The sequence below is a fragment of the Cavia porcellus genome, unplaced genomic scaffold (genome assembly GCF_034190915.1).
Source record: "Cavia porcellus strain 051 isolate PalLab524CR breed Dunkin Hartley unplaced genomic scaffold, mCavPor4.1 scaffold_3, whole genome shotgun sequence".
NCBI classification, from domain to species: domain Eukaryota; kingdom Metazoa; phylum Chordata; class Mammalia; order Rodentia; family Caviidae; genus Cavia; species Cavia porcellus.
Genome location: NW_026947486.1, coordinates 121,007,378 through 121,020,895, shown reverse-complemented (window position 1 = coordinate 121,020,895; position 13,518 = coordinate 121,007,378). Strand labels below are relative to the sequence as shown.

The following is a 13,518-nucleotide window of genomic DNA, read 5'->3' as shown; positions in this document are numbered from 1 at the left end:
TGTTCACTGAAATTATTGCAGAAAATTCCCCAAATCTAGGGAATGAGATGAAGTAAAAGATGCATTTAGAATACCAAATAGTCATGGCTAGAAATAATATTACCCTATCACATAATAGTTCAAATTCCAGAAACTCAAAACAAGGAGAATACTGAGATTTCTTACAGAAAGTCATCATATTACTTACAAGGGCAAATTGTCAGAATAACAGCAGATTTCTTGACACATACTTTAAAGCCAAAACCGCTTAAAGTTTTTCAAACCCTAGAAGAAAATGCTGTGAAGATCACTATATGATAGATGACTAGATTACCATATGCTGCAAAATTATTCTTCAAATCTGATTGGCAAATAAATACCTTCCATGATACAGATAAACTAAAGAAGTTCATGACCACCAAATGGGTACTAAAGAAAATACTTAATCCTAAACAGAGACAACGAGGACAACAATATCAAAGAACCTAAAGGAAAGAATAAATCTCACTGTGAGAGTAAACAAAAGAAAAACAGAAAGAACTCAAGCAATGAAAAACAGTATAATGGTATATATGTGAATGGTCTTAACTCTCCAAACAAAAGACCAGACTTTCAGAGTGGATCAAGAAAAAAGACCCAACTATATATTACCTGCAAGAGAATCTTAGAGATGATAAACAAATGCAGCAAAGTGGAAGGTTATAAAATCAATACACAAGAATCAGTAGCATTCCTGTACACTAATAATGAATCCACAAAAAAGAAAATAATAAAATAATTTCATTCTTATAGTTTCAAAAATATTAAATACCAAGAATCAACCTAACCAAGGAGATAAAAGATCTCTGTAATGAAAATTACAGAATTCTAAAGAAAGAAAGGGAAGAGGTCATTAGAAAATGGAAAGACAACTCTTGTTCCAGAATAGGCACATAATTGAAATAGTCATATTTTTAAAATTGGTATATAGACTTAAAGCAACCACAATCAAAACATCAATTGGAAAAACCTTTCTAAAAATTTTTATACAACCAGTAGTAATCCTAAATAATCAAAGCAATCTTGAGCAGGAGGCATCACAATTCAAGATTTCTTTTTTGTTTTCTATGGTTTGGTGTGATATGGTGTGGTGTGGTGTGGTGTGGTGTGGTGTTGACAAAGAGTCTCATGTAGCGCAGTCTGGCCTCAGACTCAGTGATTCTTCTGCCTCCACCTCCCAAGTACTAGGAATACAAGCATAAGCCATCACACCCTGCAATATTTGAAGGCATATTGCAAAGCTATATTTTCAAAAGCAGCATGATACTGGGGTAAAAATAGATATGTAAAGCAAAAGTGTAGAACAGAAGATACTGAAATAAATCCACAAACCTTTAGCAACCTGATTTTTTACAAAGGGACTAAAAAATAGCACTGTAGGAAAGACAGCCTCTTTAACTAATAGTGCTGAGGAAACTGGTAACCACATACAGAAAACTGAAATTAGATCCATATCTCTTACCATGTACTCAACAAAAATCAAAATGGATTGAAGACTTAGATATAAAAAAACTTTGAAACTGCTGAAGGATAACGTAGGGCTTCGATGGTGAACTTTCTAGAGCTTTCAATGATATAAACACCTCCTCTGGCACATGTCCCATAGGTTTGCCACCACTGACATAGAGGAAACAATTAAATCCGTAGGCAAAGGCAAAGATTTCCTGAAAAAAAATACAGTAGTATAGGAAACAATATCAAGAAGTAACATGTGATTATGTCAAATTAGAAAGCACATGGTCAGCAGGCATTTTGTGGGGACACAGATGGACATGGCTCCCACTAAATACATATTTAAATAGGATTTCCTTCAGACCATGGTAGAACAGGACTAAAGTTGGACTGGCATGGCTCCTAGCGGTTCTCTGGGCAGGCAAATTACTCACAGACCATAGTAGTGTGGAACTAGAGCTGAGTCACAGAGTTTCTTTAAGGTGCACAGTTGTTGGTCTTATATTAGTCCATTTTATGTTCATATAACAAAAAACTTGAGGCTGAATACTTTATAAATGAAAGATTAACTTAGCTCATAGTTCTGGAGGTTCAATACCATGGCACTGGTTTATGCTCATCTATAGTGAGTCAAATGGCAGATAGGATCATAGCAGTGGAGTGATATGTGAGAGGGAGAGATCATATGACAATAAAGAAAGACAGAGAATGATTCAGGGGCCAGGCTTGCTCTCCTATAACAACTCGCTCTTGTGAGAAGTAACTGAGAGATCCCATGAGAACTACCCTAATCTTTTCTGAAGACAGTGCCTCCAATGACTTCCTACTAGGTTCTACCTTTCAAGGGTCATATCATCTTTAACATCACTACAGTAGGTACCAAGCTTCCAAACCACAGCTAAATCATAGCCACCCGTTACTAGGAGTGTAAATGGGACTTGCCCCTCCCATGCGCCTGAATGGATAAAGATAGTATCCAGACTATGCACAAGTGAGTCCGGAGATACCTCCATGGCAGGTAAGCTGCTTCTGCACTCAGGACCATAGTTTGAAGCCCACCACCAAGATCCAGGCTTGCCTTATCAAAGCAACTATATTTGGTGTGGGGCTCCACTGAGGTTTCTTAACCTCTTACCTGGGTCCCAAGACTCCAACAAAGGTACTTTTGACCACAGATGGCTGCCAAATCATTGTTCCTGTGCAGGAGAAATGAGAGCAAGATATCTCCTATTCCATCAATTTACTGATGTCATTTTACCAATACTGCTTTTCTAATTGCTCCCAGCTGATACTATACAGGAATAGCAAAATTCTAACTAGTTTCTTCAGCTTTAATAAATGTTATACAGGAAGCCATAGTAGAAAATGACTTCATTTTATGCCAGGCCAGACATAATCACCTTGTTCCACTCCTCCTGGTGGTTTTCTCTTTCACACATACTATCCTAACATCTGTCTATTCAACATGGCTTTACTTAGACATTTACTGTGAAATATACATGGCAAAATTAGAAGTAAGATGTGAAAGAAATTGCTTTCTATTTTGATTTTGCTTTCCATTTATCCTTGGTAATCCCTCCTAACAGGTCTTCTTTGGCAATGTGGACTCATCTGGAATAAAACACAATATTTTTAATCCTCCAATTATTGCACGGTACATCCGTTTGCACCCAACTCATTATAACATCCGCAGCACTCTTCGCATGGAGTTGATGGGCTGTGATTTAAACAGTAAGTGCCAAGCCATTGCACATCTTTTCATTGCTCAAGCCTAAACAGAATATCTAACTTACCTGAAATCAGGAGGAGGGGTTAACAGTCTCAGGACACTGAACAGAACTATTAGAAATAAAACCAAAACGGGCCTGAGAAAACCTGGGAATTCATTAGACTAATCATGTGATTTCCCAGAGGCAACAGCATCCCATATTTCTCTTACCAAGGAAAATCAAAGTTAAATATAGCTGAGCAGAACTGACCAGCAGTGGCATGTCAGTAGTAACAGAATTTGTGTAAATTTATTGTCTAAGAACTGATCATGATTACAGTAGCCCTAGAGTATTGGAGCCAGCCTAGTGAAACACATGCGGTAGCCTGTCCTTGTGCTAAAACTCTCTTGTCATTTCTTTGAGGTTGCAGTATACCACTGGGAATGGAGAGTAAACTAATCTCAGATGCACAGATTACTGCTTCATCCTACTTCACCAATAGGTTTGCCACCTGGTCTCCTTCACAAGCCCGACTTCATCTCCAGGGGAGGACCAATGCCTGGAGACCTCAGGTAAGAAGCAACATCTCTGCCACTCAACTGATGTAGAGCAGAGAGTGGGGCTTGAGAAGAATAAGGAAGCCCTTATTTCTTCAGAAGTGTTTTTGTTAACTGTTTCCCTAAAAAAGTGTCTAGGAAGGTTGACTATGAGCATACAGCCACAAGCTTTTTAGTGAATATCTGTGTGATTTCACACAGCATTCATTGAGAGGAAGAATGATCAATAGTTGAATTTTCCAGAAGATGAGTCTGTGTCTAGTATGGGACTAATATGTGTCAAATAATAATAGTACATTTTAACTTTAGCTTTACAGATAACTATTCATAAGTAGCTTTCTTCTAGATCTCTTGGTACTGAAATACAAAGGGTTACCATTACAAAGATTTCACTAGACAAAGATATTTTCCAGAGTCACCAAGCTTACTGTTTTCCATTACTAAATAGCTTTTTAGCAGAGCTAATAGAATTAATTATCTTTACTCTTCCAGGAGTTTATTTTAAATGAAATAGTTTTTATATGCATTGTCAATGTATATATTTGTCAGTCTGCATATTGCTCTTATATTCACTCAGCATTTATTATACACCTATTAAGTGTTTGCTCTGAGGATACAGGAATGATTTGTGAAAAGGCTTTGGTCCTAAATTTTCTTTGTCAAATAAGGAAGACTTGTCAGCTGTTAAAATGAAGAGAGATCTAGGCATGGTGCTGCTTGCCTAATAATCCCACCACTTTGAGAGTTCAAATCCCCACTGAACAATTTAGTAGTGAGATCCTGTTTCAAAACTTGAAAAGTCACATGGGTGTAGTTCATTGTGAAGGCCCCAAATCCAATCCTCAGTACTCAAGGAAAAATTCAGGGTGACACATGTTATGATATGATTAAGAATGGAATTGGAGATTTCTAGGAGCAAATGGTGACTGACAGACTACGAGTCCAACACTATGTTCCTCAGGTGAATAATCCAAAAGAGTGGCTGCAAGTGGACTTCCAGAGGACAATGAAAGTCACTGGAATAATTACCCAGGGAGTGAAATCTCTCCTGACCAGCATGTTTGTAAAGGAGTTCCTCATCTCCAGTAGTCAAGATGGCCATCACTGGACTCTCTTTTTACAAAATGGCAAAATAAAGGTATGATGTTCTCATAAGAAAGACACAAAACCTCACTTAGAGCTTCATTTTTAGAGATAAACCAGGTTGATATGTGATCCGACTCTCAGGGTAAAATTTACTGAATTTGTGGTACAAAAACACCATTAACAGCATCCTAAGAGAACACAGTGACTCTAATCAAGAATATAAAATACCAAGAAAATGACTGTTATGGTCTGTATTCAGATGTCTCCCCAAAACATCATGCACTCATAAGTGGAGTTTGGTGGCAGCGGCTGGATCATGGAAGTGTGATACTCATCAATGGATTTATTTGAATGAGTTTATAGCTAAATATGGTGTTGGGAGGTGGGGCCTGGTTGGAGAAGCAGGTCTCTGTGGGCATGGCCTGGAAGAGTCTGTCTCCCTGCTCCTACCTTGATCTCTCTCTGCTTCCTGCCACCATGCCATGAGGCGTTTCTCTTCTGTGATGCCCCTCTCCTATGTTGCACTGCCTTGCAGCCGAGCAACTGTAGACTGAAACCTCTACAAACTGTGAGCCAAAATAAACCTCTCCTCCTTTAAGTTTAGAGTGTCAGGAATTGTGTTTCAGGGATGAAAAAGTAACTAAAACAATGACAGAGAAGAGCCAAGACCAGATTCTCACATCGATCTTGATGTCCTACAGGTTGATGGCAAAAATCAGAGAGCTGAAGAATGAGTTGTCTAATGTTTAGTGATGCCTGTGCTGTCCTCTTGTCAGCATCCCAATTTCTCAAGCCTTGTTGAATTTCAATTTTAGTGACACAAATAGTCTTCACTAGATTTGCTAGATACTTTGAATGGCAGTCATTATAAGCATGATATGAAGTCTTGGTGACCCATGGGTAGTAGAAAGAATCGCTCATCTCTGTCATATTGTCAACCTTCTTTTCTACCAAGAATTAACCATTATGGGTTACTTAGCTTTTTGTTACTCTAACCAAATATCTGAGATAATAAACTTATAAAGATGAAAGCCTTGTTCAGAATATATAACAACAACAAAGCCAGGATGGTGGTAAATAGAATAAGTGAATCTAAAATTGTCATCTAGGAGATAAAAGTGTTGACTAACATCAAACCTTGATAATTTGATGCATGTTACACTTCCTAGGATAACAAGTATGAAGTAGTACATTATGAAATAAGGCACAGGACTCCCAAAATGATAGAAGAAAATATATAAATAGATGGAACATACTCAATAAGTCTAAATGAGAGGAAGCAGATAAAGAAACATGAAACAGGCAGGGAAAATAGAAAGATAGCAAAGTTAATTAAAAATATAAGGTGATAAAAAATAGATTGTATATATTTAAAATGAACAAATATTTCAGTTACAAGATGAAGTATTACTCAGGAAAACAAAACTAAAATCTCTGCCCTTTACAAGAGACCTATTTAAACGTTAGTTACAGCAAAGTATCAGATCTAAAATGAAAAAAAAAGAAATTATGCAAATATTATCTAAAATATGTGTGTTGTACTTCTATTGATGGCAGAATCTTTCTATGTATGCTCCTTGGTACATAGCGGACAGTATACCAGTGGGGTATTGCATTTGGGGCAAACCTGGGCTTCGATGACCCTCTTGTGCTGAGATAATAACACACTAGCTGACTCATGACAAACCTGGACTTAGCCTGGCATCTAGTGCTGAAATGGTGAAAGTGATGACAGACTCAGTGAAAATGCAGCCTATTTAGAAAATCTGCAAAGTAATCTGAGAAACTACTTTTAAGATAACAATACACAATATGTTACCAATGTTAATCTCCTGTTGTGTTGTTTTTGAATTCTGTAACATTGTTTTGTTCTTTTTTGTTTAAAAAAAAAAGACACAAACAGAACCATGCTAGGAAGGGCTGAAATGAGTACCCAGTCCTTGGCTTCCCACATGAGTTGAGTGCCAGCAAACTTCAAGAGAGTTCAGGAAACCGTGACTCCAGCCTAGGACTCAAAATATGGTGCCAGAAATCCATCAGGCAGAACTCAATATGGGAGAAGTCTTGGAATTTAAAGCAGCTCTTTTAAGGAAACTCAATGAGCCTGAAGAAAACACACAATTTCAGAAGTCTACCAGAGAAACTTAACTAAAACATAGAAACAATTTTAAAAATAAGAGAGAATTTCTTTTGCTGAAAAATACACTGGGCAAAATTAAAAACACATTAGAAGGTATCAGCAGCAGAATAAACCAAATGAAAAGGAGAATTCGTGAACTTGAAAACAGACTATTTAAAATACACAATTTGAGGAGAAGAAAGAAAAAAGAATGAAGAGAAATGAAGAAAACTTACAGGTACTTTGGCACAGTAGTAAACAAATTATCCAGGTTATTGAAGTTCACAAGGAACCTGAGCATGCAAACAGAGTAAAAAGCTTATTTAAAGAAATAATAGCAAAAAGCATCTCACATCTAGAGTACGATACAGGTATCCAGGGCAAGGAAAGTTAAAGGAAACATCACTAGTCAGATGTAACTCAAGCAAAGCTACCTAAAACATTTATAATCAAGCTCTTAAGGGCAAGAAATAAATAGAAGATTCTCGAGGCTACAAGAAATAATATACAAGAGAGTCTCAATTTGTCTGACAGCAGACTTTTCCACAAATTGATATTCTGAGAAAGAAAAAAGCCCAAAAATAATGAGCCAGTGAACATCTCCAGAAGCTGAAATGATACCAAAATAAAATAGAATCAAGGAAATGATAAAATTCTGAAATTAATGAATTAAAAATGTACACATTTAATAAAGAGAATAAACAAAACCAAAGGTTGGTTCCTTGAAAATTTACCAACTTCTTGTAAGACTGGGCAAAGTATTTTAAAAAGGTACAGATAATCAATATAAAATGAAATTAACTCAATGAAAAAGGAGACATAAATATTTTGCAAAAATAAGGGAGCATATTTTTTAAACTTAGTAAGTTTGGAAAATTAGGTCATATGAATAAATTTCTAGTAAGTATAACTTACTCATGAAAGAATATGAAGTTAGATGTGATAACACATATCTGTAATCCCAGTACTTGGAAAGCTGAGGCAGGAAGATTGTCATGAATTTGCAGCCAGTCCAGGCTACATACTGAGCTCAAAGCCAGCCTGAACTACAGCGAGACCCTGTGTCAAAAATTTTAAAAGAAGGAGGAAGAGAATTGAAAACCATGATACTTATATTTGTGGACTTCAATTGGTATTCAAAAATCTTACGATATGGCTATATTAAATATTCTACTAAATTTTCAACAGAGAATATAAATCTCACAAATATTCTTCCAGAATATGAAAAAATATGGTACATGAATTCCTAGAATGATAGCATAACCTTGACAGTAAAACCCAATAAGGACAAGTTAGGGAAATAGTAAACCTATTTTATTCATGAACATTGTGTTCTCAGCTTTTCAGTATAACACAATATCTGAGTTAATCAAAGTCATGAGACCAACTGACTATGGACTAAAGCCAGCAAAATAAACCAGCTAAATAAAATGAACCTGAGCCAAAATAAATCTTTTATCTTATTACTTTGATTCTCTCGGATATTTATTACCGTAACATAAAGCTAATTGAAAATAGATCCCAAACAAAGTATTAGCAATATTTATCTAAATTGAATCCATCATGAGAATTCAAGGTTGGCTTAAACACTGGGAATTTCATATAACTCATCACATTAACAGAATGAAATGTTGTATGACCAATAAATGCTGAAAAAACTTTTCATAAAATTCAATGTTTTTAATGAAAAAAATTAGCAAACTTGTAATTGCTATGTACTGCAAATATGTACTAATAAAAGTAAAAATTTTTAAATTGGAAAAATAAGACTAGAAGAAAAATTATGTAATCTGATAAAGCAAGTATCACAGTATTATATTTTGTAGTGAAACACTGAAAGATTTTCCTTCAGGCTATCCACTGACTCACAGGCAGGCTTCCTCCACAGATCCAGCATGACGACATACCTCAAGTCTTGAACTCTTGCCTCTTTCTTTTCCCTCTTACAGCCTCTCGAATCAAACTATTCCTTGCTGTGTTGCTTGTGTTACCATTGTAAACTTGCTACCACCACATGTGAAAACAGTTTCATTAGGTAGCTAGTGACAATGGCTATGGTTTATTGAGTCCTCATTGTATGCTTATCTGCAATGGCAAACCCACTCACAGAGGAGTCAGCTGGCTGATGCCTGATGATTTCCACCTCAAATGACCTAACAGGTGCTAGATGTGACCTTGGGCAGAGCATTCAGTTGCACTGAGAGTTGGAAAGTAGGTGACAATATTTCAGATACATGGCATAGCTAGAGTCAAAGGCCTCCACAGCAGGCAAGTAGGCTGCGCTTAAATTTAGATATCACTCCCTGGTTCCCTTGCCTATCTAATCGCCTGCCAGGTTTGAGTTCAGGTCAGTGGAAGCGATTCAAAGTCAGAGAAGTGCCGGTTTATTGTAGTGGGCATTATGGTGAATGCCAAAGAAAGTAAGGGCTATGTTGGGAGAGTAATCAACAAAGCAAAAGGACAAACTTTTGTCTGGCTGGGGTGGCATAAAAACGAAGTTTGCTCAGACAACTCAGAAATGGTCTTTCTTCTTTCAGGTTTTTCAGGGAAATCAAGACTCCTTCACACCTGTGATGAACTCACTAGACCCACCACTAATGACTCGCTACCTTCGAATTCACCCCCAGAACTGGGCACGCCAAATCGCCTTAAGGCTGGAAGTTCTAGGCTGTGAGGCCCAGCAGCTCTACTGAGGGGATGCCATACCTTCCTATTCAACTCCAAGACATTCCTTGACTCAGGGCCCTCATCCTTCTGAGGGTTCTGGGTTACAGACTGCCCCACATCATATATGGCACCGCCCCCTTTTTTAATCAGTTTAAGTTGTACACTGCTTTGAAACCTCCCAAATTATTACTGATGCATTTCCTGAAAAGTGAGGACTTACATAGCCTTCCTCTCTTGTAGAAAAATGGTGTGTTGCAAGTTGCCAGAAAATATTCATGATGTAAGCTTTTCAGATTAAGTTTTATACATTTGAAATAAGACTTGTTTGTTGTCCTGATCAAGCATGGAATGAAACAAGTTTTGAAATCAAAAGTCGAGTCATTTTCACAATCTCAAGATGGAGATAAGAGCTACTGCATTAAAGTCTATTTGATTAAATTTAATATTAGAAGGATGTATATATAAAGCCACTCTCTTAATTCTTCTTTTATTTTGCTTTTACTTTTTATTTTTTCTGTTATCTTGATTTTTGTCTTAATTCTAATCAAAAACAGGTTAAGAATGTAGAATTATTGGGAACCCCGAGGTGAAATAGTCTTTTTTAAGTTTGTGGTGAGCAAGAAAATTAATGGAAATAATTGATTTTTAAAAATATGTTTCAGTGTGAGAAAATGAGGGAAATCCATAGCTGTCTGGAATAGAAGATATAAGCTTTGTCATTTTACTCTTTGTCTCACTCAAATAACACAACAATGTAACGGGAAATTCCTGATAAATAACACAACAATGTAATGGAAAATTTTATTTCATGACTAAAAACCACCTATAAAGTTAAAATTTTAACCATGCTTCTATAGAACTTAGTAATCTCATTTTGACATTTTTCTCCATTAACTATGCATCTCTATTTCTCAAATGCCGTTGAAATCAGTTCTTTTGCTTTTCTGCTAGTTTCTTTAATAATGAGTTAAATAAAACACTGACACATGCAAGTGCTTTTGAGAATTGTGTTTTTACTTGAGAAGTAAAAATGTGAACAATGACTTTTTTTTCTGAGACAGGGTCTCACTGTGTAATTCAGGCTGGCCTTGAACTCACTATGTAGTCCAACCTGGCCTCGAATTCATGGCAATCCACCTGCTTCAGCCTCCTGAGTCACAGGAGTTCACCACCATGTCCCAAGTGCAATGATAGTTTTAAAATAAGTAGAGGCATTGGATAGCAGGATGGACACTTTAGAAAACCAAGTTAGTGATCACAGTGAACTGATGGTAAAACGTGTTGTAATTTATGAACAGTAAAATAAAATAAGAAATAAATCCTCAATCTTGAGGAAGAGTTTACAGAAAGACTAAGAGAGAAATGGTAGCTGCTACCCAAATGACATAAAGTTTCAGTGCAATGCAGAGTCTTAACAACACCAAAACAAAGTATAGTCTGCAGGTCAATGTTAGATTCCAGGGATAGCAGAGCTATAAAAGCTGTACAGATTTAACATTCAGCAGTGTGGGTTATGATTGCATTCATAGTGCTAACCAAGATGAGACTTTCAGTCTCATTAATTTTATTTCTCCAAGTAAAGAACAAATTTTCAAATATCCTATCAGAAGCATATATTATATACAAGAAGAAAGTTAAGGTGATATAATCAATTGAATGAAGGTCTTAACTTTCACATTCTTCTGAATCTATCAAATGAGAAAGTGAAAAAGCAATTCTATTTACACAACCACATCCTAAAATACAGACCAGGGGTTGGTGACTTTGAATAATTCTGCAAATTGAGGTGAAAGTGGGTGTTAAACTAAGGAAAACTCTTTAAGAAACTGTCTAATCAAGCAATTTGAGAAGTAGCTTAATGTTAAAGATCTAGTCAACTCCACTTAGAGACACTAGCAGAACATAGGGTTTGATTTTCTTGAGAGGGAGGATGAAGGATCTGTGATGTGGAAGACACCTGGCATGACTCAGTGGTACCTAAGAGGATTACCTGGGTCTGCCCACATCCCCCCACCAAGTCTTGAAAGACCATTGGCAAGGACCAACTAGGACCAGAGTACAAATCCTAAATTTCTTGTCTCAAGGAAAGTCAGGCTCTGAGATACAAAAAAGAGCAAGCTAAAGCAGCATTTCACTTCATATAAATCCCAATCTTGTATAGTTCCTTCCTTTCCCCTTCCCTCCCTTGCTAGCTTCTTCTGAGTGTGTTCCTTAAATAAACTACCTGTACTAGAATTCCACTTTAGAACCAGCTTCCAGGTAACCCAAATTTAAAACATTCAGTTATCAAGCTTTAAATGGCCCATATTGGTATTTACATTGGAATGTTATTAAATTAACAAATTATTAAATAGAATGCTGAAGTTTTAATGATACAGAGTCGTTGTATTGAAGACTATTGTGGAAGGAAGCTGCTAAGGTAGTCTTGTGGCTTAGTTGAGTGCCTGTGGCGCAGAGTCTCCTGAAAGGCTGCGCTCACATTGTGCAACTCAGTGGGTTGCGGGTATCTTTCCAATCAGGCTCAAGGGGCTGGAGTCACGTTCTCATCAGCTGTTGACTAGAGATAACTCCACACCATAGACGACAACACAACACTGTGACCCAGTGTTTTTTGTTTAAGCTACCAAGTTTTGAGGTAATTTGTAATGCAACAATAGTTCATAAATACAGATCCTGGTATCTGAAAGTGGGATGCTTCCCCCCAAAAAAATAACTTAAATATGAGAGCTACTTTATAGAGTGAAAGTTGGCGAAGTCTTGGAGCACTTTGAGTGTGACAGAAAAAAAGCCTGTCTAGAACAGACTGGACAGAATTTCTAAACAGAGGTATTAAAATCTGAGTTCTTGCGGACAGTGCTGTGAGGGTCCAGAAAGAAGTGTGGAACATGTTATTAGAAACTGGATGAAGCCAGGGGTGATGATGCATGCCTAAAATCCTGGCACTCAAGAGGCTGAGGAAAGATCTCTCTGAGTTCAAGGCCAGCCTGGGCTACGTAGTGGGTTGAAGCTTGAACTACATAGCATAACCCTGTAATTAGGAAAAAGGAAAGAAAAGGAAAGGAAAGGAAAAGAAAAAAAGAAACAAGAAAAAACTGGGTGAAAAGGGATCTTACTACGGTTTGTGTCCAGATGTTCTCCAAAAGTCTCTTGCAGTCATAGGGCTTTTTCAGAGGTGGCTGAATCTGTAGTGGATATTGCTGGTATTAAGGGTGTAAGTGCTGTACCCACACTAGGATGGGTAACCTGCATACAACTTAAGGAGCAGAAAGAGGCTTGTCATCTTCCTTTGCTTACTTTTACTTTCTTCTGCTGTCATGAACTATTGCCATTCTGCCTTGGATCCAGCCAACTATGGACTGAACCCTCTATGAACTATAAGCTAAATAAACATTTCCCTCTTTACCTTGGTGTGTCAGGCATTTTGTCTCTGCCCTGAGAAAAGTAACTAAGACAGATCCTTCTTGTATAATGGCAGAATGTTTAGCAATACTATCAGCAGCAGCAAAATAAAAAGTGTGAAATATGTGTAATGAATTGGCTGTTCTAGCTAAGGAGATGTCCAAGTAAATGAGGAGAACATCTAGTTTATCCTCATTGCTTGTACTAAAGGATGTGTGAACAAGTTATCAACATAAATTGTATAGTTTTCATGTTTCTGCATATGAGTTAACTGCTCTTGTGTTTGCATTTAAAACTAGCATTGCACAACATAAAAATGAACAGTAAAATTCACGCCTAATAATTCAAAGTATTTAATGTTTTCTACTACTTTTAGCTTAGTGATGAATAAAGAAAAACTTAAAAGAAAGAACAACTGGTTACCTTCTTCTCCTTTTCTTCAAAGTCACCAGTTTGAGTGTAAGTACTCAGTTCAAATAGAAAGTAACTCAGGACCACAGATGTTAATATT

At 36.9% G+C, this 13,518-nt stretch overlaps 1 protein-coding gene across 2 annotated transcripts in view; it reads left to right on the top strand.

Annotated features, from left to right (window-relative positions):
• The window catches only part of F8 (coagulation factor VIII), a 186,454-nt gene extending 173,321 nt beyond the window's left edge, over positions 1-13,133 (top strand). For both annotated transcript variants that reach the window (XM_003462126.3, XM_063246630.1), the window contains exons 23-26: positions 3,057-3,201; positions 3,603-3,751; positions 4,698-4,874; positions 9,479-13,133. In XM_003462126.3, the coding sequence (XP_003462174.1) occupies positions 3,057-3,201; positions 3,603-3,751; positions 4,698-4,874; positions 9,479-9,634 (627 nt within the window). In that variant the 3' untranslated portion in view covers positions 9,635-13,133. The remainder of the gene's footprint in view (positions 1-3,056; positions 3,202-3,602; positions 3,752-4,697; positions 4,875-9,478) is intronic.
• The last annotated feature ends 385 nt before the right edge of the window (positions 13,134-13,518 follow it).